This window comes from Plectropomus leopardus, chromosome 1, assembly GCF_026936395.1.
Source record: "Plectropomus leopardus strain MGB_pleo_1.0 chromosome 1, ASM2693639v1, whole genome shotgun sequence".
Classification (NCBI taxonomy): domain Eukaryota; kingdom Metazoa; phylum Chordata; class Actinopteri; order Perciformes; family Serranidae; genus Plectropomus; species Plectropomus leopardus.
Window position 1 is genome coordinate 35,289,761 of NC_142176.1, and position 27,596 is coordinate 35,317,356.

The window sequence follows — 27,596 nt, forward strand, 5'->3', positions numbered from 1 at the left end:
TAATTCTGTGACTGAAGATTGTGCAATATCCTGTTGTAATATTACAAAAGATGTCATCTGGATCTACTGGGAAAGTTACTAACTTTGCCTGAACTGCTATAAATGGTATTCCCTTTGGCAACAAACTGAAACTCTTCAGGACACATCTCCAAATTAGAGATCTGGCACATTTCTTGGCGCAAACGGACAAGCAACTGATGTGCCAAGAGTGCAGCAAGGCCGACAACACTTAAAATCAGACTTCAAAACAGGTACAAACACCGCAGAACCCTCTGAGCCAAAACTAAATACAAGGTAAGAAGATTGCCAGCCTGTCATTGTATCAAACTATAATTTGGTGTTAAACGGTGTATGTCTATCTGAATGTGATGTGGCTCTTTAGACTGGTATGGCTATTTTAAGGAATTCAGACCAAATCCATACCTGTTTTAAAGAAGTTCAAGAGTTTCTTTACTGAGATATAAGAGAGACAATTAAATATGTTTCAGACAAGTCAGTTTGAGAGATAGATCCATGAGTTTGAAGGCTTATTAGACATCAAAATACTTTGCTTTCTGAGACAGATTTTACAAGTACTCTGTGACTATAGTAATTTACTCTTCCTTGACAATTAGCAAGCTAGACACTAGCATGATCATATTCACATTGTGAAGTTATCCAAGAATTGAAGCTTACATGTATTTGATTGGTCACTGGCAGCACATTGCTGGATGATGTTGCATTGCTTTTCTCTAAAAGTTCAACTTGGGTGAACTTTTTGTCAAACAATCTTACATTGTTTTGTCAGACCCTGCCACATAAAAAACAGGCCACATGGAAATTAGTGTATGTTTTTCAGCCATTTCTGATACCCCACGACTGAGTTTACAGTAAACAAATGTAATTAATGTAAAGTCACAGAGGTTAAGTTTAGCCAAATAAAGTTACTGTGGTTAGGTTCAGGAAAAGATCAATAGTGACATTAAAATGACTAAAAGTTCGCTAAAAGTTGTTGGTAAAGTCTTCCATCCGTACATATTATGCTCTAGATATCAATCTTTGTCTGCTGATGACGTTTCAGGATGTTGCAACCCACACCAGGATGTCAACAAAAGCACCTGGTTGGGATTAGGCAAAAGAAGTGTGTGGTTAGGTTTAGGAAGAAAACACTTTGTTTTGGCAGGAAACACATTGTGGGCTCCCAGTAAAGGTTCTGTGGATTTTTGGACCTATCCACTGCCCGTCCTGCCTGCCCTCCAATCTTTATATCATGTCGTTACCTGCATCGTTTTAATTTACAGCATATCATATGGCCACAACAGGTCAGGCCACCTGTCCATGTATCATATGGCCACGCCAGGTGCCGTCTGCCCAGCCAGCAGTGTACCATATCACCCCAAAAGGTTCCTTCCTTCCACGTTACAAACTGACACTGGCCAGTGGCGTATAATACGGCCATGAAAGGCAAATTTTGGCGTTGGTATCTTACACCAAAATCCCTGACTAAACAGGGGTATTTGATGAATTCGGACCGAGAACAGGCTGTGTAAACCCATCCAATGCCCTGACCTACCTGGTAACTAAACCCTCTTTTTTACCCCCTTTCAAGCCACTGGTCACAATATTATACCCTTCCAAAATTCTGAGTTATGCACAGGTTACTGGCTCATCAGTATTGTTATTAACTTTGGTGCAATCATTTTTGTAAGAAAGTTTTGAACAGTGCATGAGAACAGCCTGATACCGCACACATCTCTGAAGACCCACCACACATGTTGGCCTATGCTGGCTTGGAAAATTACTCCACAGTCATCTGTCTCATATTGTGTCTGCTGGAACAATTTCAATCAGTACAGTGGTCTACACAAAGCCACATAACGGCTTGTGTTACCACATCGTATTATCATGCCTGCATGCATCCTGTCTCGACCCTGACAGATGAATAAAGCTGCCACTAACTGATAAACAACCTGTATAGATACAATGTTCTGGTGTATCTGACTCATTTGATAATCTAAAAGTAGCAAAGATAGTTCTCAGAAAGGGGACTCATCAAAGTTGTCATTTCCTATTACGCCTTTTGACATAAAGATGATTGCACACTCATGACGGTCAGATTCATCATCCTTCATTCTGCTGAGTTGAATGCTGATACTTCTGCTTTACTTCATGTCATTGGGCAAGAGCTGATGAACTGTACATCAGCTTATTTATATTTTTTCTTCTGGTTTCAAACCAAAATCCAAATTTCCTGTTGTTAGGAAGGCAATTCTGTGCCAGCTGTGTTGACATAGGCGACTGTGCACACAATGTGTTTTCAGTTTAACTGTTGGAATGTCTCCATTTCTCAAAGCCACAACTGTTTTGGTCAACCGAAACAAAATTAGAGTTTGCACAACAAACTAAATAAAAGTGTATGCAGTTTTAAAAACCCATCTTTATCCCATTTCATTATGCAACTCTGGCATTTTCAATATCGTGTTGCCAGATCTGTTTAAAGTTTACATTTGCAAATTGTAAACACACACACACACACACACGGTTCTACTGTATTTCCACTACAACACGATTTACAGTACTGAATAAACATAGACAACAAAAACCTGTATTCAAAGCCAGTATGTTGGTAGAAAGTTCACAGATTAGGCATGACTGTCTTATCACAAGGATTTTTTTTATAGCTCAGTGTTTTGGACACTCAACTGTTTTCCCCACCCAGGAAATCAACCATTAACTTAGGGCTGGATCTCACAAGGCTGTACATAAATAGCAATCACTTTCCTCTTTCTGTCTTCTTTTCCTCTGGTGGAGACATGGGGAAGGGTTTCTTCATCAGCAAAGCAGTTGCTGTAACCTGCGTGGTTGGAGCCATTGCTTCGGTGGCCACCATCATCGCCCTGTCTGTGGTTTACGCCCAGGAGAAGGCAAAGAATGAAGTGGCACCCACGTCCACCGCCAACCCAAGTACCAGCCCCCCCTCGCCCACCACACCCTCCACCCCAAAGGAGCCCTGGCAACGGTACAGACTTCCAGACACCCTCGCTCCTGTCTCCTACAATGTCACTCTGTGGCCCCGGCTGAAGCGCAACGCAGAAGGCATGTACATTTTCACCGGAAACTCCACGGTGGTCTTCAGATGTGTGAAGGAGACTGACCTCATCATCATCCACTCCAACAAGCTCAACCTCACCAGCTTCGGGGGATACCTTGCCAAGCTGACTGGTCTTGATGGAGCCACTGTGCCCAGTTTGAAAAGCACCTGGCTGGAGGGTCCCACCCAGTACCTGGTGATTCAGCTCAACAGCCCGCTGCAGGCCAGCGGCATGTACGCACTCTTCACAGAGTTTGTTGGAGAGCTGGCCGATGACCTGGGAGGATTCTACAGGAGTGAATACACGGAAGATGGGGTGGAAAAGTATGACTTTTTCATTTGTTTCAAGCATTTCTGTTTAGTTTTAAGAATTGTGCCAAGGTGATGTTTTAAAGTGTAAATATTGTTAAGGAGTAATACAAGATTTTAACACCTTGACAACTTTACAGACATGCATTTAAAACAGACCTTCACTTAAAGGGATAGTTCAGATTATCTGAAATAGGATTGAATGGGGTAGTCATCCCCAGTCAGTAATGTTAGTTAGCATGGCTCCCAGTTTGGAGAAGCAGCAGGAGTGCTGACAAGGAAGCTGTGAGTGGGGGGGTAGCAAAATAGTTCTTAAGGCTATGACACACCAAGCCGACAGTGTGACACACACCGTTGTCCCTCATCCAGCCATTTTTTTCTGTGAATTCAGCATGTTGAATTGGCCGGGATGGCCGTGGAGCCCATCAGTGATTTAAATCACTCTGATTGGCCGTTAAGCTCCGTGCACAAGAAGAAAAACAGAAGGGAAGAATGTAAATAAACAGCTCAAGTTAAGAGGGAGGGAGGTTGAAACAAACTTGTTTGATGAGGTCAGATTATTTTTCTTAAACCATTGAACTCTTCACAGAAACAGCTCTTGACAGGTTGTGATGTTCACTGGCGCGCAGTAAATATGCTTTGTTTTAAATATTGGGTTGTTCTGCTAATTTGATAGCTGGCTAACTAGCGTCATGGCAGTCTTCCAATTTTCCATTTTGAATGACTATTACTGATGACTGCCGTCTACTGGTATGGAGGAGTATTTCCTCTCAGGCAGGTGGAGAAAATGTGTGCTTGCTGGCTGTCAGTTTGGTGTGTTCCTGAGCAACTTTATGGCTGAGACATGGTTATGTTAGTGCAATGCAGCGGGGGTGGGGGGCTTGTCTCCTCTAAATAATAAATAATAATACATTTTATTTATCTGTGTTTTATGTTATCATAAAATGGTGGGCTATTAATAACAAGGAACCTTTAGCTCCATTTCTTTAGCAGTAGATAGAATAATTAAGAAGAATAAAAAATAGAGGTTACTTCTGTCCAGGGTGAAAGCATGCTTTACAAAATGAACCAAAAACCTAAACTAAACTAAAATGAAATAATAATATTGACTGAAAACAAAACAAAACAAAATTTAACAAACAAAATAAATTCAAAGGTCCAGTGCCGAATTTCGGGGTTTGACATTTACAGCCAGTATGTGCAGAAGGCTTGAAATTGTAACTTTGGTTACCCCTAGTTGATGTATAAAACTGTGTTAGTCAGCATGGACATACAGCTACTGCTACTGGTGATATTTCCTAAATCTTTGTTACATAATAATCATTATAATCTTCTATTATGTTTTATCTATAATCCCCGTTCAGCTCAGCAGCCCCTGTACCCCCCAGGATTCCCTTCCTAAAAGCACCCCTGTTTCTAGCTGCTACATTGCTGATTAACCGCATAGAATTATTTCAATTATTTTTTAAAATCATAACATTTTTTGTCATTTTTGTCATTGTTTCTACAACTTAAAAACAAGTAAACAAGTTAAACCTTTTTTTTTCTTTAAAGTCCCTCAAAAAGGGATAAGCAAAAAAGTTTCAGGGAAAGTGGGTGCATCAAACAAACTAACAACCACCTCATTACAAAATAAATCAGGAAAGGCACTGATTAAACAGGGATTATATTCTGGTGTGTGAGTATAAAGATAAAGGGTTACTTTAACATTTGATGTGGATGTTAATTATGAGTTTTCTGCTGTAATTTACAGAGTTGTGGCCACGACCCAAATGCAGCCGACAGATGCCAGGAAAGCCTTTCCCTGCTTCGATGAGCCTGCAATGAAAGCTGTCTTCCACATGACTCTCATTCACCCCAATGACACGGTGGCTCTGTCCAACGGCATGAGCTATGGCAAGTTTCAGTGCCCAGTGCAATATGTTATAGTGACTTGAAACGTCAGGTGTAAGACCTTACCTCAGTTACTTTTTTGTATCTCCAAATTTTATTTACAAGAACAACAAACATAACATTTTCTGTGCTATGCAGAGCTATATCCATACAATAAGCTTATTTTTCCTTTATAATTAATCTGTGTCTGTCTTTTCCCCCCACACAGAGCCTGTTAAGTCCACTGCAGATGGACACATTCAGACAAGCTTTGAACCTACAGAGATTATGTCAACCTACTTGCTGGCCTTTGTTGTGTCTGACTTTACATTCAATATGACGACTACGCCTGCAGGAGATGTTCTGGTAATTATTCATAACATCTCACAACCGGAACCCTGGAAATAGATATAAGTGCAAAATATCTACAATATTCATATTTATACAAATCTAATGTGCATAGTATATCTGTTTTGTGTGCTGATGGACATCTTGAAACCATAGTGTACTGGGCAATAGGGAATTCTTTTAGTAAGTATTGCTGTGTTAATTAAAGATAGAAATGTATTAAACTTAAAATGAGGGATTTCCATAAAATTTAAGGATTTTGGTATAATAAGCTGTGAATTTGTATCCCTGATATCGTGGATTATCCCATTAAACACTAGAATGAACAGTAGACAATTATTTAAACTGGTATTTTAAAAGTTATAACTGGATAATGCTGGGGTTTGAATTTAATCATTGTGTGACTGACTGAAGTAAATTTAGTCACAATTAGTTATTAGTTATTATAAAAGCATGACCACAGCCTCGACTACAACTACCAGCAATAAACACCTCATGTTGGCTCTCTGTCATCTGCTGCCCTGTCGGTTGCAACGTTTTTATGCTGCCCTCTGCTGGATTGAAAGCTCAGTTTAGTTCTCGGGTCTTACATTTTTTTCTGTCTAGTTCATAAAGCACTGTTTGTGTTCAGATCAGGATCTGGGCTCGCAAAAAAGCTATACAGGAGGGCCAGGGAAACTATGCCCTGGAGAAGACTGGGCCAATACTGGAATTCTTTGAGAATTACTACAACTCTTCTTACCCCCTGAGCAAGTCAGGTAGGAATCTCTCTGTCTGTCTCACACACACACACACACACACACACACACACACACACACACACACACACACACACAAGCACAAGCACAGTACATAAGTTTGTATTACTGTATTACTACTACTAAAAGGGTTCCCACACATTTTCATGGACAAAACTTTCCATGAATTTTAAAAGTAATTTCACATAGTAACAGTGAAATTTAAAAGTAGTAATACAATAGCATAGGTATGGTCACTTTTGGGATTATGACCCAACATATTATAAACACTGTCACAACATTATCCTTCTCTTATTCAAACATCAGATTCAATCATTCAGAAATGTATGCGATGGTAAAAAAAAACCCCATCATAATCTGCATATATTAGAGCTATTTTATGTCAAGTAAGTTATTTTGTTACATAATGTTTAAGGTCATCCATTGAAGATAACTGTAACAATTAACTTTGTCACACACAGAACAATTTCATAACTTCTCCAAAACTTTTAAGGATTTTACTAATTTCATGTCTTGCCCAGGCCTGGAAAACAAGGTTGTGAAATTCCAAAACTTTTCCGGGTTTTCCATGACTGTGGCATGACATCAGATTATCACTACACAATAAGGGTACCTGAAAGAGTTTACAATAAAGATATCTTTTAAAAAATGAAAATGGAAATAATAATAGTAATACTGCTATCAGTCAAATTCATCTTTAACTTTGTTTGTTGTGGATTTTGTCTCTTATTTTGCCAAATGAGTAACACTTAAAATACAAGTGTAGAGAGATGTAGAATCTGTAACAGTACAAAAGCAGACAAAAAGCACAATTACTCTTAATCAATAGTGAAAAGACAACTAGATTGCATTAGGGGAAGGAGACAAAGTGAGAACAGAAGTAAATGTAAAATATTTAACAGATGCTGGATTATTTACACAGTATTATCATATGTGTATTATAAACATGATATCAGTATTTCATCTAAAATATCACGGTAATCATCAATAGTTGGATACGGCAATACCCCTAAGTACCACTAAACAGTACATAGATTGTGTATTTTCAACCACTCTTTATATTTTTTGCATGAAATGACTGTAATTGTTTTTAGACCAGATCGCCCTTCCTGACTTCAGTGCTGGAGCCATGGAGAACTGGGGCCTGATCACCTACAGAGAAACTGCCCTCTTGTTTAATCCTGGCGTGTCATCCAATGGAGACAAGGAGTGGGTGGCAACAGTCATCTCGCATGAGCTCGCTCACATGGTGTGACGACATTCAGTGGTGTACTGCCAATCATTTCTTTGACAGTAATTGTGTCTAGCTGTGAAATGTATGTGGAAAAAAAAACATTAAAATAATGCTCTGCCCTCTCAGTGGTTTGGGAACTTGGTGACCACAAGGTGGTGGAATGACCTGTGGCTCAACGAGGGCTTTGCCACCTACGTCTCTTATCTCGGTGCCAACAATGCAGAGCCAGACTGGAATATGGTGAGATTTGTTCTCTTGTAGAAAAACAAACAAACTGAGAATTTACCTGTCGAATGTACTGAATTGCACTCTTTTTAAGTTGCTCCAGTGTGAGCCATGAATATAGAAATAACTTTAACATGTTGACTGAAAATAGTGTCCAGCTATGCCACAATGTAAAATACACATTTTTGTACTTTCCAGACAGATTTAATAGTTCTGAATGAGATCACTGGTGTCATGGGTGTGGATGCCTTGGCCTCCTCCCACCCGCTCTCATCTAAAGAGGAGGATATCTTGACACCAGCACACATCAGTGAACTGTTTGACTCCATCACATACAGCAAGGTGTGGTATAACTGGGACTAACACATCACAATGTCCTCACCCTAATGTGTTGTTCTCCTCACGCCCCACTACACAAGATGTTGACCTCCACTTAACAAAAAAGAATGTAGTAAAATGTTGTGAGTGGCCCTAATCAAGGGCTCTTGACACTCATTGGGAACTACAGAATTAAAGCACTAATGAGTCACTGATCCTCATTAACAGAATGCTGTAATTGTGTCCAATCTGATATATCACCCACTAACACTTCTAATGTCCTCCTGTCTTTCATTACAGGGAGCTGCAGTCCTCAGAATGCTCTCTGAGTTTATTACTGAGGACGTCTTTTCCAAAGGACTCAGTGTGAGTACAGACGATTAAAATGTGTTTTGTATGTTGTTATTTTTGTCTCACATCACCATTTTATTGACTTGCATCTAATCTGTTTTGTTCACCATAAAAAGCACAACTAGAGCATAACCAATAGATTTGTATCTGTCTGCAGACGTACTTAGAAGAGTTCAAGTATAAGAACGCAGTCTACACGGACCTGTGGAAGCACCTGGAAATGGTAAGATATCACCATTATCACGACTGGTTACAATCCACAAATGAGCTACTTATGAAGAAAATGCCTTCAAAACCTTAGTTTAACTTTTGCAGTATTTATAAATTCATAATAAAGTAATAGTAATCGATTTTTTTGTCCACTTGAGGGCAGCCCAATAAGTTGTGAACACAAAACTGGCATCACTTTATACAGTTGATCAGACTAATGTGTTAGCAGCAATAACCTATTTAAACATCGAGCTGCTGACGAACATTAGCATTCATTTAGAGTTTTGTTTCTGGGTACCAGAAAATTAAAGTCTAATAATTACTCTCCTATTAGCTCCGTGTTTGGTCTCCACAAAATCCTGAAGGAAATATCTGGCTCTTTAGCGGCTAAATCGTTCACCATGCTAATGGCTAATTCATATTCTCTGCTGGTGCTGAGCAGGTAACATTAGTCTACAGTGAGTTCTCTGATGTGAGTGTTTTTACTCACTTTTAATCAAAAAATATTGATTAGTGCAGCTTTAAAGCGTTATCACATAACCTTTGAAAGAAAAAATGAACATACATTTCCTCTTACAAAATAGAAATGATCAGTTACTTACTTTGTATTACAATAAGTCATAGCGCCATGATTACACCAAAACACCAAAACTACATCAAAATACCATTTAAGAACTCATGTACAGCTCATATTGTATAATCCAAGTCTCATGTGTTGTTCTTCACAAACAGGCAATACTTTCCAGCAGGGAGCAGAACTTAAAGTGAAACTTGCTTGCTTTTCAAGTCAGACTCCACTGGCAAAAACAATAATTTTACATTGCTGAACACAGTAACTGCTGGCCTACCACTGCCTCGATCTAAAGTTTTTAGTGTTGTTGTGTGACTTTGGTTAATCAAAACTAACCTTTTAAAATATCAAAGTCACATACTATACTACTATAATAACACAAACTACCAATCAAGACTGTGGTAGACCAGCAACTCCAATGTTGAGTATAGTAAAAGGTCATGGTACTGGGATGAAATATTGCAATACTGTATATGAAAAGTAAAAGAATTCCCCTGTAGGGAGTAATGAAGAGTCGTACTATTATTAATAATTGAATGTTCCTCTTATCAGGCGGTGGAGAAAGCTGGCATAGATCTGCCCCACTCTGTGGAGGCTATCATGAACCGGTGGATCCTACAGATGGGCTTCCCAGTGGTCACCATTAACACCCAGACTGGAAAAATTACCCAGAAACACTTCCTACTGGACCCAGACTCTGTGGTGGACAGACCCTCTCCGTACAAGTGGGAAAATTTCCTAAATTTTCATGTTTCATGTGTTGAATACGCTGGATGTGTCATAAGAAACTCATCTGCTCTCTCCATATACTCTGTTTTCATGTACATATGTATGACTGGATGGATTGCGCTCCAGCTATGAGTGGTTTGTCCCCATAACATGGATTAAGACTGGTCGAAATGAAGATATGTACTGGCTTCTTGACAAAGAAGGTAAGATCAATTTCAGGAGTGCATTCAGAGCATTATAAGGTTATGAACACAGCAAAAAGAAATGCATTTTTTTCATCTCCATCCAAACAGCAACAAACACAAACATGACTCTTGGTGCTAATGAGTGGCTGGTGGCCAATATAAATATGAGGGGCTTCTTCAGAGTCAACTACGACTCTGAAAACTGGAATCGTCTCCTCTCCAAGCTGAGCTCTGGACATGAGGTGCAACACCTTCTGCTGGAAAGAGTGCTGCATTATTTCTGCAGTGTTTTAAAATTAATGTCTAAAATCCTTGTTCACTTTTTAGGATATTCCAGTGATTAACCGAGCTCAAATTATCGATGATGCTTTTAACCTGGCAAGGTAAAGTCTTTTTTTCCTTGTAAAAGCATCGTTGCTCATGATTGAGAAAGAGAGTTGAGCAACTGTATGTGCCATATTCAGGGCAAAGATGGTGAACACAACTCTGGCTCTGACAACTACCAAGTTCCTTAATAAAGAAGTTGACTACATGCCCTGGGAGACAGCCCGTCGCAACTTGAACTACTACTTCTTGATGTTCGACCGCAGTGAAGTGTATGGACATATGCAGGTTTGTGATGAATGGTTAACATTTGTTATGTGTAATTAATTAAATCCAATGCTGATCCCCAAAAAGTCTTCATGAAGAAATGCAGATTGTTTAATTGTTTAAAAATCAACATGGTTATGTTTGCATGTTATTATGTAGCAGATACCTTGAACCTGTGAGTTTTAACAATGCGGTGGTTAAGGTATGGTTAGGTTAAAGCACGGACACCACTTGGTTATGGTTAGGCCGGGACCACACTGTATGCATGCAGGAGCTGTGCATGAGCTGTGCGTGCACTGTGCTGTGCATGTTTCAGTACCCGTGTTACCAAGTCAGAGGAGCCACACTGCCTGCGTGAGCACCACTGCTCAGGCGCGTCTCAGTTGCCTGTCAGTCACGGCACATCGAGAGAAACGGTGGCTGGCTGATTTTTTTCGTGTGCCGTGTACGGTTGTCAGTGGAAATAGATAGTGAAAATGGCATTTTTCTTCCACCTTTTATGACAGTTTCAATGTCTTTATCTGTCACAGTAATGAGGAAATACAAACATATCGGTTTTACTCAAACTTCCCTGCTTTTGAATCAAAATAAAAATCCTCTGACGTCTTTGTCGACAAAAACCCATTCAGTTGTTGAAACAAGGTATTTTATTGTGAGATATTTGCAGGATTGTTTTGTTGACAATGCAGGGCTTGCACAACTTCATAAATAAGTGTAATTTGTGCTTATAAATGTGGAAATACAACACTCACAGCAGCAGGCAGCCCCGCAGAAGCTTCACAGCAACAGCGCTGTTAGTGTGAACACCGCAAGCATGAAACATGCTGCAGTTTGGCAAGGTTGTTGTCATATGCTGCTTATGCATGCAGTGTATTCCAGGCGTTAATGTAGAAGATCATGTTTTGGCTTTGAATATCCAGTTTGGGGGCACAATCCTGGCAGTCAAAGCAGCTATATTTCTGTAAAAACACCACTTTGTGTGCCTACAAAGCCTCTGGAAGAACACCAACAGGTCCCTACAGAACACCCATGTTGTGTGCCCTGAAAGCCGCTGGACAAACTGCGACAGGTCACTAAAAAACCTGCTGGAAAATAATGATGAGTCACTACACAATCCCCCAGTTTGGTTCTTTAAAAGCCACAGCAATGACTCAATTAATCACAACTGGTGCTGTTGTTTGTTGGCTTTGAGCAGTCTTCTGTAGTGGTCTGCAGCTTTGCATGAGTCTAGCTTAGGTGACAAAGTCAGCTCATTTACTACATCACTTTGGAGACGTTTATATGATACTAATGAAGTGTGCAAATGTAAAATTATTTGTGGTTTACTTACATGTACAATGCCATCATTTACTTCTGACAATTAGGCTGACAAAAATATAACTGGAAATAATATGATATCAAAATCGAATGCAAGTCTTTAGGTGATCATTTCTGAATGCCACATTTCTATTTCTACACAATTACAAATTAACAAAACGTGTACATCTTCTTTCCTCAGGCTTACCTAAAGAAACAGGTCACCCCTCTGTTTAAATACTTCAAAGAGCTCACTGACAACTGGACAAAGATCCCAGCGAAGCACACTGACCAGTAAGGATGTTAACATGCCGTCTGTTTTAAACTGTGTCTGTTTCACTCTTTTAAGCACATCTGTAAAATAGTTAATTTTGGGACATTCACTGCAGCATGATTTGGTTAATCTCCTCCTGACCTCCTGTCACAATGTAACAATGATCACTTCAACAACATCAATTTGTGTGTTTGAATGATAAAATAAGAAGTAGAAAAGTGGACTTTGTAACCATATTAAAACTGCATTATATTGTAGTGCTTATTATTATGATTAACCATGAATCATGATTAGACTGTGACGAGCACAAAATTCACAAAAGTTAAATTAAACTAACTTAAAAAAAACTTAAAAAAAAACCAATTTATCATTGCCACAGTAAGCTATATCCCTGTGGATAAATGTAATGTGGGAAAACTAGATAATGCACATAATGTTCAAAGAGTCTAAACGTCCTCTGACTTATACTCTTTCTAAGCTGTACCTAATCCTCCTACCTCCTGAGTTCATATTTATCATGCACTTTCATTCTCACTCCAGGAAACTTTCACTGCAGTTCCACTAAAAAGTTGATTTTTTTTTTTGTTTTTGCACTTTATGTCCTTACTTAATTACATTGTTAACCTCATTGTATATATGCGTCAATACTGAAAGGAGTTTTTATGGACTCCTTTTTAAATGTCAGCCTTCCAAGAGGGTTCAATGTAATCCTCACGTCTGGGGACCCCAGGTCTGAAAGCCAATGGGAAGAGAGAAGAGTCCCCATTGAGAACCCATTTTGAATGTAATTAGCCCATTTAATGGCCATTATCAGCCTAAAACATATAGGTTTAGGAGACTACTATCAGCACAGCATTGGTTTGTTAGATTTCACTCTACTTTCGTTTGGTTAGGTGTGTGTGGTTAGGTTTACAAAAAGATCATGGTAGAGTTAAAATAGGTATATTCCTAATGTCACTTGACATAAGTTAAGTATGTTACATCAGCAGTGACTTTCGGTTTTATATGGTGACTTCCTCCTTTGTGCCCATCATAATTACTGCAGCCACTAAAGGTCACTGCCTCACAATAAAAGTCTTTGTGAAAATACTCCCCATGATAACAATTATTTAATGGGCCAATATAGGCTTTCTGATCCTACTAGTAGGTGAAGAAGCCTCTTTCTATCCCATAAGTATGAAGCTGATAACCACTGACATTCAAGTCACAACATTCATACATAAAATGCGTCTCTTCCTCAAGCACCATCTTTAACATATATCGGTTAGTAAAATTACAAATAAAATAAAGTGAGAAAAACAAACTCTTTTCATTGACTTGCAGACCTTGAGTCCTCAGATGTGACATTGGAGCCATTTTCTACATACTTCTGACCCTTTTATCATCTTATGTCTCTGTCCAGGTATAACCAGGTAAATGCAATCTCCATGGCCTGCAGTACTGGAGTGGAAGGCTGTAAGGAGCTGACTACTGGCTGGTTCAAAGAATGGATGGAAAATCCAGCTGTCAACAAGTATGTTCACATCCCATGGTTTCCTTTCATTTTTTTCCTTACTAGATATTGATATGTAAAAAACAACTAAATATGTTAAATGCAGTGGTTTTATTTTTTTATTTTTATTTTTCCTCCCCTCACCACTGCTGTCATTGCCTTTGACTCTCCATCATCTTTATCAATCATTCCAGGATTAGTCCCAACTTGAAGTACACAGTGTACTGCAGTGCAATTGCAGCAGGAGGTGTGGATGAGTGGGACTTTGCTTGGTCCATGTACAAGAATGCCACCATCGCTTCAGAGGCTGATAAACTCATGTCTGCTTTGGCCTGCACCAAACAGCCCTGGCTGCTGAACAGGTCAGTAGTACAGACATCATGCTGGATAACCTTTGTTCTCTCGTTGTTCTCCTTCAGGTAATTTTACACTCTGTAGCATGTTATGAGTGCACAACAAATAGACAAAGACCCTCTGTACTTTTTTTAGAATTGGTATCACTTTAACTCACCTGTGCAGACAGAGAATGGTATACTGCACTGTTTCAATAGTTCTGTGTCAAACTATGCTGGAGCAGCAAAGACAAGGATTGTCCTCACTGTGAGTGTGTTTCAGGTATCTGGAATATTGTCTGGAACCTAAAATGATCCGGAAGCAAGATGCCTCCTCCACCATCATTTCCATTGCTAATAACGCCGTTGGTCAACCTCTAGCATGGGACTTTGTCAGAGCCAAATGGGACCGTATATACAAGTAAGTATATGCTATCACATGATGATGTCACAGTAAACGCAGCTGTTATCGTATAATTTGGTTCGTATGATATCTTACAAAAATGCACATGCAATGGTTTGTATTATATCATAAAAATTAACACTCCATGAAGGACAAGGTACAAGGTATGAGGTACAATCTGGCCTTATTAGTCATTTTTTAGACATAGTTTAAAAAATGAAATTAAAATTTGTCCTTGATCCGGCTACATCTCTGGAGTCAAAAAATGAGTTGACTAAAATCACTAGCTACTATGGAAATTCAATCCAGTTGCTTGGGTATGTTGCTGCTGAAGGCATCATACAATCCCTGCAGTGCATTTTTTGAATTTGCATCATAGTCTTGTGTACTGTTGGCTCTGAACTAGGTCCACCCATAAAGTGCAACAGCTTGTTCCAGGATGTTAGGGGTTAATAATGTCTAAGTGAAGATGTGCGCAGAGTAGTCTCTGATTTCCTGTTGCTGAGTGAGCCTCAATTGCATCTCATCTACTTTATGACCTTACAGAGCCTTCTTAACAAAAAGTTATATACTTAACCTGAAGTTCGGAATTTTAGGTTTAAGCAAGTAATGTTCCTGTGGTTAGGTTTAGGAGGATAAAGATTGTGATGGCGTACCTTTGAATAACACAAAGTTTCTTTAAAGTTCACACGGCTCTGAACACTGGCTTCCTGGGGGAAAGTCTGGAGTTTTGTGACCCATCCACCTCCTTAATGTGACACTTTCTTCTTTACTCATGTCAGCACATTGTTCATATGATCGCAGCCTTCCAAAATACCAACCCCCCCCCACTGTGAATGCATTTGTGCTCCTAATATTACGGGGTTATTGGCAGCATTATTACCTGATGCTGTCCTTCGGCGCACGCGACTGGTTGCCATCCGGCTGCATATGATAACACCACCGGTTCTGTCTGACTGTGTTATCATCTGACACGTCCATGTGCAAAGGTGGCTTATGGCGTCACATTCTTACGCCGAAAGCACCGTCAAAGCGTTACTTGATGAGTTCAGAATGAAAACATGTTGAAATACGTAGGTTTTGCACAAATTACTAGCTAATGATTACGTGGGATATGGATGCATTTTTGTGATTTAGTTTTCCAAGATGAACATATGACCAGTGCATGTAAACAGCCTGAACAGCTTTGGTTATGCAGCCTGTTGTTGTTTGCATAATGACCAAAACCTGTCTTGTTTGCCTTTTCTTCAGCTATGGTGCAGGAACGTTTTCCTTTGGAGGACTAATTAATGGAGTGACCAAACGATTCTCCACCGAGTTTGAGTACAAGCAGGTACAGTTTCTCCAATATTTTTGGTTGTTTTAGGACCTAATGACCCAATGTTCCATTTCACATCCACAATTTGTGGATAAATTAATCTTAGCAATAAGAGTGATGTTTGCAAAATACTGTGCATGTTGTACTCTACAAGCAGAACTGAATCTCAGTAACCCCCTTCTCTTCGTTCCTGTCCAGTTGCTGCAGTTCAAAGAAGACAATGCAGGGCAGTTGAGCTCTGTCACTGCATCTCTTGAGCAAGCACTGGAGAGGACCAAGGCCAACATGCACTGGGTGGCCTCGAACAAGGAGCAGGTGCTTAAATGGTTCACCAGTGAGGCTTCTTCTCCAGTTTAACACTGCACAGTTTTCTAATGTAGATTGTTTTACTGATTTTTACTCAAGCTGGAACCAAATGTATTGTTATAAATGTTCTGAATGTGATGGAGCTTTTTCACAATGTAAAGATTATTTAATTATTTTTACTGATAATGACTATTTGATACCAAAATCTGGTTTTATATATGGAAAATATATTTTATCACTGTACATACTGCCAACTTTTGAAAATTTTTAAAGGAATTTCAAGATTTTAAATAAAATCTCACAACACAGAAGTGTGATATTCTGGCCGTGTCCCCATATTTTTCGCATATTTTGTCATTCCATGAAATAAAAACCAAATTAAGTTGTGACATTTTGAATCAGATTGGATATTTATCCTGTCTGAGAGAAGCGGCAAGATGACAGAGAACATTCTTTGACACCATACTGGAGATTTTACAGAGGCTATGAGCTCAGTTTGTGTTCTGTAAGACTGTGAGCACTGCAGGGAAAATAAAGTCCATTTGAATTTAAAATGCTCGACTGAAAATAAATGTCCACACAGTTCAGTTATTAAGTACAGCCGCTTCAGGCATCTCAGGAACATCACATTGTTGACATAGCAACAGTGTATAAAACATTAATTCACAAAGTGTGCCAGCCATTTTCAATGACTAAGACATAATTGGCCCATGTTTTGGGTCATATATTGACACTGCAGAGGCAGGCAAGGCAAGGCAGATTTATTTGCATAGCACATTTCAGATAACAGAGCAATAAAATATAAAAACATAATAAAGAATGCAGATTTACATTAAAAAAAAAGTAAAAAGTAAAAGTAAAGTAAAATTAAATCACCATTAAAAGTAGCAAAAGTGCAGACAAGAGATGGAAAGATAAAAATATTATTTAAAATGATTAAAATCAACTTTAAAATATGTTTTTAGTCCAGATGGAGTAGGCAGTGTGGAAAAGTAACATTTTTAGCTTTGACTGAAAAGTGGTCAGAGTTGAGGCTTGTCTAACATCTTCTGGGAGATTATTCCAGGTCTGTACTTTATGATATCGAAACATTGCCTCACCATCTTCATCTCACCAAATAAAACCAGTTTAGCAGCATTATTGGCCCAGTTTCTGATCTTAAATAAAAGTTTTGAAGAAAGTGGTACTTATCCATATAGCCTGTCCTTGTTGAGAATGATAGTAATGGCATGAAGAAAGTGGGGCGCAAGCTGGAGAGTGTTTGCTCCAGCTGTCAGTGCAGCCGGTGAGTGAGTCGGACAGTGTGTGCACAGGCAGCCTCCTTGTTCAACAACACATGACTCATTCACATATATTAGTGTAGAAATTGTGTGTAAATGTAGTGTATAGTTTATGTAGGTAAGTCTTTACGCAACCTATATTCTGGCTCTTATGGGAGGGGGTGTTACGCTTGAAAAGGTGGGCGTGCCCATGTTTGTGCCTGTTTTCTGTGTTCTTTTTTTGTGTGCTTCTTCAGGTTCCACCCTCCCCTCATCCCCACCGTGCAGAGAGCGATTGAGCACACCTGTGCTTAATCTGCTGATCAGGAGCATGGATGTTAGGGTTAGTGTTGCAGCGTGTGTGCTGTGTGTCGCAGTGAAAACTAAAGAAACTATTTGTAGTGTACCAGAATTGGTGACCATTACTTCCTTTTGGAGCTAGAGCGTTAAAAGTTTGGCTGATTTGTGTATTTAAAAAGACTTCAGTGTTAATTGTTAATAATTAGTGTCGCTCTCTTTGGGTTTTTTTTTTAGAGTTCTTCGTTACATTTTTGAGGCCCTTTCTTTTGTACGCTTTTGTTTCCTTGGTTTTTGTAACAACATCACAACATTTGTTCACACACTTACTAATCAGGGAATGTAACACCATACTTATCAGTGTAAAGGATACAGTAGAGCCAGCTGGCACACCACCAGTTTAAAGAAGCAGACTGGAATCTAACATGGAAGCCAAAAAAATCTGATGCTGTGGAGAGATCAGCAACAAAATGTATCTTAGCCACCCCCCAAAAAGTCCCACCTAAAAAAAAAAAAAACTTCTAATATTAGAGTACACTATATTCAAAGTATTTTCACTGCTATACCTTACAGTCTGACAGCAATTTCTGACCACAAACTGCCTTTATACTTCTCTCCTCAAAGCCAGACTCCATTGAGAAAAACAGTGATTTAACATTATTGAACACAGGAGCTGCTGGTCTACTGCTGCCTTAAACAATTATTTTGTTTGTGTTATTCTGTGACTTTGGCATTTGAAATGCTTATTTTGGATACACTAAAATTACACATTCACATTGAAAAATTAATTGATCAATACAGCTGTAGATTAGCAGCTCCTGTGTTCAAAGAACCAAAATTGCTATTTTTGTCAGTGGAGTCTGGTGGCTTTGAATAGAACATAGACGGGGAACTCCAGGTTTTATCGTCTTCACCATCAGAAAGGGTTGTCTAAAGGAAAGATAAAGTGCAGAAAATCTTCTTAATATAGCATACATACATTTCAGATGGAACTTTTTCATGTGGCTGAAAAACATTTTGTTGTTGCCCAAACTGGAGCCATAGCGACAAACAACTGTACTATATGTAATACACTGACTATTAAGAAGTACCTAATACAACGCCACATCAAGAAAATCTAAACTATCTCTATAATCCAGGTTATCTATCATGGGGTTTCTTTCATGGTTTCAACCACCAGCCGTGTTTGCACAGGATAGAAAAGGTGCCAATTAGCCAGTCCTAGTTCAGCTGTCACTTCTCTCAGTGGGGGTCTTTCCTTAAGGACTTTAGAGGGGATGTGCTCCCTGTTTAGCACCTCATTGTCCTGCTGACAGCTGCAGCGTTTATGTAAGGAAGAAAAGGCCAAGTGCCAAGTCTGTATGATTCCATTATTTTAGTATGTAGAAAAATAATATCACAGAAAGAGACGAATGCAACAAACTCAAGTTATTTTGATAAATTACTTTTATTCTGTTCACATGGTGAAAGCTCAATAAATATACACTTAAAATCACACAAAAGGGACAGAAATATATTTTGTTCAAAATAACAAAAGATGAGAATTTTTGTCCCTGCACTTTGTTAGAGGTCATTGTTTCAATGAAAATAGTTGAGAGGATTGACTGCATATTTCAGCACTGTCCAGAGAAGTTTTCAAATTGTTGCTGTAGCATCCAGTACTGCTGACCATTAAAGCAAACTCCGTTAGAAACCTGACAACAGAAAACAGATTTTAGTTACGAATTAATTCAACAAACACACTGTAAAACCATTTCACAGAGCAGAAGTGCAGAGTTTTATGACTATGGTATGATCATACCTGATATGAGTGCTGCAGAGAGGACATGTTGCTTGTGGTGTTACAGTCTGACTCTTGTGTTTTGTCTGTCGGTTGACCCAGGAACTGGCTGAGGGCTGGGGCCTGCTCTACAAAGCCTGAGCATCTCTGCTCCAGCACCTCCTCGCTGAGGCCCAGCTGAGCTGACAGGTAGGAGATGTAATGGATGGTGAGGCGCAGCGTCTCGATTTTAGTCAGGGTCTGCCCAGCTGGTGCCACTGAGGGCGGCAGGTACGTCCTGAGGTGGTGCAGGGCCTTGGTCAGATCCCTCATCCTCAGCTTCTCTCTCTCGCTGGCTGTCTGGCGCTTTTTCCCTGGATACCTGGACCTGGATTTCTTTGTGGAGGATGTAGCTATGGAGGAGGTCTGTGTCTCATTGGTGAGACGAGGTGCTGCTGGGCTTTTGAAGACAAAGCAGTCCAAAGCGTTTTGTTCGGCAGCCTGGAGGGAGGTGGGGGAGAAGCAGAAGGAGTCCACAGAAGAGGTGGGAGACAGGCTGCTGCCAGCACTAAAGTAACCAGAGTCTGAGGCTGGATCATAGGCCAGAGGATCACAAGACTTGTCCAGCAGGGTCTTGCAGTCAAACAGGAAAGAGTCATCCTGGAGCTGGAGAGGAGAGCAGTAGGACATGTCCATGGCTGCTGCTGTGGTCATAGTGGTTGAGAGCTCTTCCCTGAAGTGTGAGCTGTCAGCGTGTTGCTGGTGAGGCAGTCAGAGGATAGTGAGGAGGACCAGTGAGGCTGCTCCATATATGTGGTAGGAGGTGTGAGGTTGCACCTTCAGCAGCCGCCTCTAGTCCTGAGAAGCTCTGGGAGCAGGGCTGACACCTAGGCCAGGGGGTCCCATGGGAAACATGCCAGCTCCAGCACAAGGTGTGACCTGGCAGCTCGCACAGGCATCAGAGGTAGATAAATTCACACTACACACTCCTGAAACATGGGAACATGACCCTGCCATGACAGGGATTGAACCGGGGTCACAGATCTGTCTCTGAATCCTCCTGAGGACTTTGGCATTAGAAATCTAGCGAGTCATGGGCTTTGACTGGAAGCAGAAGTATCCAGGAATCCACTTTAAAAAAAAACAGATTGGCTGATTGATTGAATAAAAGGAAAACTGTAACTGCAAGTACTCAGGTCTCAAACTTAGTATTATGACCCATTCATCTTTTTTTTTACATTGAGGTTAAAGGGCATTTTTGCATCTCATTAGCTCTTTCTCTCTGCCCTGGTGTCTGCTACCAGGTCAGGCTGGAGAAGTGTGCCGAGGCAGCTGTAAAGTGTGAGGAGTTTACACCTAGTCCTGTTTGGACAGCAGTATGCCTCACTGGAAACTCTGGGAACTCTGATCTGCCCTTGAAGAATGTGCAAAACTACTGTTACACTCTATATGAGACCTGAACTGTGTCTTTAATAATAATGAAATAAAAGGCACAGTTTGAGTCCATGCTTTCCTGGCCAGGTTTCCCTTGTGAGGGAGATTTTCAGCCTCAATGGAGTTTAACCTGCAAGTATTTGCACTCAAGTTTCAAGTCCTAAACAAGTCATAATGCACTCTTCACCAAATGCACACCATTCAAAGCAATAATATATCAGATTTGCAAAAAACTATGAATGCTTGTCAAAAACAAGTTTGTTGCAAATTATGTATTCATCTGTAATTTTTGAACCACACATTTTGCATACTGCAATTTATTTTTGTTGACCACTGCATCATTTTTGAATGCAAACAAAAATTATCTTTGGTATAAGTTTTTCTACGTGGCGATCAGTAACGCAACATTAGTTCTTTGTGGTTCTCACCTGCAGCTTGATAGGATGCTGTCTGATTGGTTTAAACAAAGTGGAGGTGAGAAGTATTTTTTGGGTCTAAAGGCCTAAGTCCAAGTGAATTCATGACTCAGTGGTGCTTAAGTCCAAGATGAGTTGCAAGTGTTTTTTGGGTTGAGGCTAAAGCCATTAAATTTGTGACTCGAGAACTCATCTTTAATTACTTTTTAAGCAGAATATTCAGTTTATACATTTCTTATTATTACAAACAACCCAGTTAATCCCTATAATTTAAGAATTAAGATTTTGGAGAGAAGTGCTATAAAAATAATGGCTGAGGTTGGTGGCAGAGTGATCATGATTCTTTCTGTGGTTGAAGACATGCCAGTCTTAAACTGAATATTCACTTTCAAACTATGATACTTAAATATTTGAAATCTTTCTTCAGCGCCCTATTATTTTTTTTTATCACAATGCAGCATCTCTTACCAGTGATTTCCTAAATATTGTGCTTGAATTTAAAAATTGTTGCATTTCATCTTAGTATGTAATTAGTTGTTCATAGCTGCGTGCATCAGTCAGGTGATGACTGCGGGATCTGAGTCCAGGGCAGTGTTCCCACAAACTGCCGCGTCGCATTTGACTCCTGCTCTGCATCAGAGGTGAAACCTATGAGCAGGATGTGTGAAGCAGTCTCGTACAGATCTGCACCACTTCAGTTATGCAAGAAAAACAGACATTTCAATTTAGAAAAATTATCCAGAGCAAAGATGACACATTAAACATTTGAAAATCAGTATTTCTAAATACCATTTCAACAGATTTCCTTGTTGCTAGTGCTTTGTTTTTTTTGGTATTTGTCTTGAGTTGGGAAGTGTGTGAGGGGACACCAGATCTGACAGCTGCACCACGAACACTGACCTTTAACCCCCACCCACATCATTATGCGACCTGACCTTACGTGAGCCATCAGAGACAACTTAACATTAATATTTCTGTCATTCCCAGTATCAATCTGTTTTTTTAAATTTGTATAATTGTCATTTTCCTCCTACTGACCTGTTGCTCTGTAACATATGGGTTACATTTTTAACACATGCAATTAAATATCACTTATCTGATAAAAGAAACATATAAAATGACTAATTTTGGAACACTTATTACAGCTAATCCTGGCACTTTAGTCTTTGGTTGATTAAAGACTGAAGCTTATACAGATGGGATTCTTTCTTGTCTCATTTGTTTTTCTGTATAAATATTCACAGTTTGATTTATTAGTGCCCTTTTTTAGTATGTTTTATTCCATTTGTCTCATATGATTAACTATTAAGCAATTGTTATTTTCCATTGTAACCCTTCCATGGAGTTCCCCCAGCTGTCAGCTTTCTTCTCTCCCTCCCAGGTTGATGATAGAGAGGATCTGTCTTCTTTTAATCCACATCAGCTCTGACAGTGTTTACTCACATGTAATGAGTGAATAATCGGCACAGCAGTGCTAACCCTTTCATCCCAAACCCTTTTAGGCCAGAGAGTTTATTAGCTTTTCTCTGATGAAAGACCTAAGTGAGCTTATTAGGCTTTGTCTTGTTGGGTTTGCCGCTTGCATATCAAATGAACTGCATGTATGTGGCAAACTAAACACCGAGGCTTAATTCTCCCGCCTGCTATGCAGCTCCACACTTCTCGATGAATATTAAAGCACTCACTGTTGGCTCTTGCAGGTAATTAGGGCTGTAGGTGAGAGGAGGGGGTAATGTGCAGGGAAGATCTTATATCTTAGTCTAGACTTAGCGGTGCCAAGGACCTCTCTGTGTTTACAGAGCCCCATCAACCAAAATACACTAAATAAACTTGATAACCTGTGGCAGAGGCTGATCTCTGGTCTGTTGTGCAATAACCTCACTAATTACAGTATTCAGACCACAAGAGGACATCACTGTAATGTTTCTGGAAGGACTTCAACATTTGGTAATGTTACTTGATCCCATGTTTGAGGTATTGATGTTAACCCTTAGGGACAGCTGTGCTCATGCATAAGGCATACATTCTGGCAAGATTGTGTATTTTTGTGCAATCTTAGAAGTTCCAGCTTGGCTCCAACTATAAGTCTAAAATACACTGTGTAAACAAAATTCATACAGTCATAGCCATACTGTTTAGCGCAAAAAAATGCGCAATTTTAATCCCACAGCCATCAAAGCATAAAAACATGCACTGTGTTATTTCTGGGTGTCATTCTGGGCTTTTGCCTTGGAATTTGTCATTTTTATTATATTCCACCTGATGATGATGGCAATCATTGACACATTCTAGGCTGGTAAAATAATAATAATAATAAAAATCTACTTTGCATGTAATGGATTAAAATCTATCCAAAAACATAGTGGCATCATGACAAAAAGCTGGCATTTAAAGGGTTAAAATTATGAAAATTACTTAGTATTTCACATTTATGATAAGGACTGATGTCAGTTTCTAAAAGTTAACTCCATGAAAGTAGAAAATTATATGAATGTATTATATTTTTTAAAGCTTGATTTGGAAAAGTGCATTTTGTGCGCAGAGTGATTCAAGTGTGCGTAACACTAATGGGCACCCTTAAGGTAAACCACATGGCCATTAATATTCATATATGTATAGCTTCTCTGTGGCATATTATTTTTGCCTGTGACATTTACAGCCCACATAGTCTGCTGAAGAATTAATGTTATTTATTTGTTGTTTTTTTAACAAAAAAGTATTATCTCCTGGACATGGGAGCGTATTAATATGTGCACACACAGACGGTTGAGCAGAAACACAGTTAATGCGTTGTACAATATAAAATATTTTCAAACATTTGCATCATAGGATTTTCATGGCTTTTATTCCTGTCTAACATAGAAAATGTTTATTTATTTATTTACTCATTAATTCATTCTTTTCTTTGTTTTGAAACAAATTCAGTTTTATTTTGTGTTTTTTCACACCTAAACGGCATGTGCACCTAAATTTAAGAAAACCAGCAGATTTTTTTTCCACAGACAAAGTGCTGACATGTCACAGTAGGAAAAGCACAGGTGTACATGATGGCATTAATGCTGTTTAAATTTCATTCAGCTGCTTCAGCTTCAGGCAGCCTTCATTGGAGTTATTAGCATCACCTGTGCTTTTCCTGCTGCAGTGTGACAGGTCCATATGTCTGCTGTGAAAAAGGTCTGTGCATGCTGAATTTGTGGAAAACATGAATAAAATGATGCTGAAGACCCTTTGGAATACATCTTTATTTATTTTAAGATTATTAGTTGGCATTTTTTCTTTATTAGATGGTTAACAGCAAAGACGCTGATGGGAGAAGGGAGAGAGATAAGATACTTTATTGCCCCTTTGAGGAAACTTATCTTGGGCTCAGGGGGCTTTGAGGGTGTTCAACACAAGATGTCTCAGCCTTCAGGCCACAAGGATGCCCTTATTTCCATGTAATTAGACTTTATTGAAATTGGGCAAGGATATATTAATCAGTTAATGTAGAGTTCTACCGTATCAAGCTGATACAAAATAGATATAATACATTCAGACAAAGTTGCAAATGGAAGATAGGACTTAGAGATTTACAAGTGTGTCAGGTATCCAGATAAACAAGTTTTACTTGATGTAATCATTCCTCTTTTTCACACTGGCCACGAAGAGTTTTTGTCCAAAATTGCTGTCAGTGTAAGTGATGAAATCCACAGTCCCCATTTTGTACAAAAATGTATTCAAAGGTTTACCTAAAAATAATACAGGGCTTCTGCAGACTGAGTCAAATTAAGAATCTTCCAGTGTTACTAACTACTCTTGGGTATAGATTTCCTTGTTGAGCAGCAGAGGAATACTACCAAACAGGAGGATTTTGTACAAAGAATACTGAAACTTTGGTAGATATCAACATGATTTAAACTCAGACTAATGAGGCCTCATGTTAGCTTCAGACAAGGACTGCATCTTTATTTCTCCATAAACTTCTATTGGAAGCAAGGGAGGAATGATTGCAGCATGCACAAGTTGTTTCAGTGTTCACATGGGTACCTCACTATTCAGCTAGACTGGAGAAATATTTGAACCTATCATTTAACAATGTTAAAGCTGCTTTTGCGACATGTAATGATGCAGTCACAAGATAACCACTAACACTGACATATCAATGTTTAAGTTGATATCACAAACTTCTCTCTTATTTGCACATCCAGCATTTATGGAGCAACAGCAGTATTCTTATAAGTTGTGCTTCTTTCTAACTCATAAATATCAATCCAATATTCACTCAGTTTTGGTGTTTAACAACTCCTGAGTGAAATATCTGGCTTTTTGGCTGGTGCTCCAAATGCTCCACAACTTGTTCAGCAACTTAATCTCTATCTGTGTCCAAAAATGACACTATGACAGCAAAGAGTGAACCAAAACTTAAGCTACAGGCCAGTTATCTGTATAACTGTGTTCTGTATAACTGCACCATGAACGACAACTCTGACATTGTCACATTGTCATTTGATATACTGTTATATTAAAAATATCAATTATAGTCGCTTTAACCCTTTAACCCTTTGAACCTTGAGCAAACTGGTTTAGTTTATTTTGAAAAGATGGGGGAAAGGCAATGAGACACTTAGCAAGAAATGTCACACAAATTGCAAGAGATAAGGCTTTCAAAAATTATATTTAGTTAGTGTAGTTTAAAAATTAGTTTTTGTTTTTGACTTTCTTTTCTTTCTGCTTTTGCTATTTTCAGGTAATTTTCTTGCAATTTTTTTTGTAATTTTCTTCTTAAGTTGCTCATTGCCTTCTTCTCATGTTTTTTTTTTTTTTTTTTAAAGAAATCAGTCCAATTTGTTCATGTTTCAAGGGTTTAAAACCCCTGCCTTTTACTACTTCTGACAAAAATAATTCTAGGAACTTTGTGTATTTTTTGAGCTACTCACTGAGAATCATCAGTAGAAAAAGTGAAGTGTGGTGCCAGTGAGCCTGCATGTGCAGCAGAGGGCGCTCTGTTACACCTTCTTCCAAAATCCTCTTTCATACTCAAATACAAACTGGGAGCTAACCAATACAATAACCAGATAAACTGAACTGCATCATGGGAACAAGAATATAAATAATGACAACACATGATGCATTTTAATATTTTTATTATAAATAGTGGTATAAAGACATATAAAAATAGTTAGAGATATCAATATTTACATAGAACATTTCACAGGACAAAATAAATAAAATGTAGAACTGCATATATATTTCAAATAAATTACTTGTTTCACAGTGAGGCAGTTAAAACAGAGTTTGTTGTTGGATGATGATGATGATGGTGATGATGATGATGATGATGATGGCGACGTGTTGGAGTGTTTAACCCCAATACTCTCTGGGAACCAATGGCATGCAGAAGTCTTTGCCGCACATCTGTATTAGAGAATTGACAGGAAATTTGATTAGTATTTTGTGCTTTTATATCAAAAAGATATACGATTTGTGATTTCTACATGAATCATTTCATTAAGTAAATGTTGTCATACCTGACAGCAGGGCTGTGTTGCTGGAGGCGACTGCAGGATGCCATCCATGCTCATGTCTCCCTGAGGAGCTTCGATGTACTGTCCACTGTACTGGTCCACTCCTAAACTACAGCTCCCAGAATGCAGCATGGTGTTCTGGCTGTGACACTGGGCTGGGTACAGGCTCTGGTTCTGCAGCTGGGCCTCCTGACCTCTCCAGGAGCCATGCTGGAAATAGCTAAGGATGTCAGGTGAGGATGCATCGCTGGCCGAGGTGTCTCCTTGCTCCCTTCTCTGAAACAGCACCTCCTCGCTGAGGCCCAGCTGGGCCGACAGGTAGGAGATGTAGCGGATGGTGAGACGGAGGGTCTCTATCTTTGTCAGGGTCTGTCCAGCAGGGGCCACTGAGGGCGGGAGGTAGGACCTGAGGTGATGCAGAGCCTTGGTGAGATCCCTCATCCTTAGTTTTTCCTTCTCGCTGGCGCTCTCCCTCTGCTTGCTGCGCATTCGGGGGGCTCGGCCCGTCTTCCGGCCACGTCCAGAATGGGATGAGGATTTGAGGTTCTGGGAATATCCAGCCTTAGCTGCCTTGGGAGTGGACTGTGGCAGCTGCTGGTAAGTCGGAGAAAGGCTGGAATCCATAGAAGGGACAGGGGAGAGGGTTTCTGTAGAGGAGACGCTAGAGAGGTCCGAGTCAGAGCACCACTGGTACTGCAGGTCGTAGTTGAGCAGAGGCACTGAGGAGGTATCCAT

General features: G+C 39.5%; 3 protein-coding genes across 3 annotated transcripts; 1 reads left to right on the plus strand and 2 right to left on the minus strand.

Moving 5' to 3' along the window:
- The first annotated feature begins 2,768 nt into the window (after positions 1-2,768).
- LOC121941169 (aminopeptidase Ey-like) lies at positions 2,769-16,509 on the plus strand. Its single transcript, XM_042483906.2, has 20 exons — positions 2,769-3,394; positions 5,133-5,275; positions 5,481-5,617; positions 6,231-6,357; positions 7,452-7,606; positions 7,718-7,831; positions 8,015-8,158; positions 8,435-8,500; positions 8,643-8,708; positions 9,819-9,991; positions 10,122-10,198; positions 10,289-10,422; positions 10,508-10,563; positions 10,645-10,792; positions 12,270-12,361; positions 13,744-13,854; positions 14,028-14,195; positions 14,449-14,586; positions 15,820-15,901; positions 16,085-16,509. Exons 1-20 carry the CDS (start codon positions 2,793-2,795, stop codon positions 16,241-16,243), a joined length of 2,892 nt encoding a protein of 963 aa, XP_042339840.2. The 5' UTR covers positions 2,769-2,792; the 3' UTR covers positions 16,244-16,509.
- Positions 16,510-19,361: 2,852 nt separating this feature from the next.
- Positions 19,362-20,203, minus strand: mespaa (mesoderm posterior aa). Its single transcript, XM_088082143.1, has 2 exons — positions 19,550-20,203; positions 19,362-19,442 (listed from the first exon to the last, which is right to left on the minus strand). Exons 1-2 carry the CDS (start codon positions 20,201-20,203, stop codon positions 19,362-19,364), a joined length of 735 nt encoding a protein of 244 aa, XP_087938269.1.
- Positions 20,204-26,697: 6,494 nt separating this feature from the next.
- LOC148190456 (uncharacterized) lies at positions 26,698-27,596 on the minus strand. The gene is made up of 2 exons (XM_088082148.1): positions 26,865-27,596; positions 26,698-26,751 (listed from the first exon to the last, which is right to left on the minus strand). Exons 1-2 carry the CDS (start codon positions 27,594-27,596, stop codon positions 26,698-26,700), a joined length of 786 nt encoding a protein of 261 aa, XP_087938274.1.

Excerpts from the sequence above, each read along its gene's own strand:
- LOC121941169 (XM_042483906.2), top strand. The coding sequence starts at position 2,793 with ATGGGGAAGGGTTTCTTCATCAGCAAAGCAGTTGCTGTAACCTGCGTG. Across the intron at positions 7,607-7,717 it reads CGCATGAGCTCGCTCACATG|TGGTTTGGGAACTTGGTGAC; the intron begins GTGTGACGACAT and ends CTGCCCTCTCAG. Across the intron at positions 14,587-15,819 it reads AAATGGGACCGTATATACAA|CTATGGTGCAGGAACGTTTT; the intron begins GTAAGTATATGC and ends CCTTTTCTTCAG.
- mespaa (XM_088082143.1), bottom strand. The coding sequence starts at position 20,203 with ATGGACATGTCCTACTGCTCTCCTCTCCAGCTCCAGGATGACTCTTTC. Across the intron at positions 19,443-19,549 it reads CTCTGCAGCACTCATATCAG|GTTTCTAACGGAGTTTGCTT; the intron begins GTATGATCATAC and ends TTCTGTTGTCAG.
- LOC148190456 (XM_088082148.1), bottom strand. The coding sequence starts at position 27,596 with ATGGATACCTCCTCAGTGCCTCTGCTCAACTACGACCTGCAGTACCAG. Across the intron at positions 26,752-26,864 it reads CAACACAGCCCTGCTGTCAG|ATGTGCGGCAAAGACTTCTG; the intron begins GTATGACAACAT and ends TCTCTAATACAG.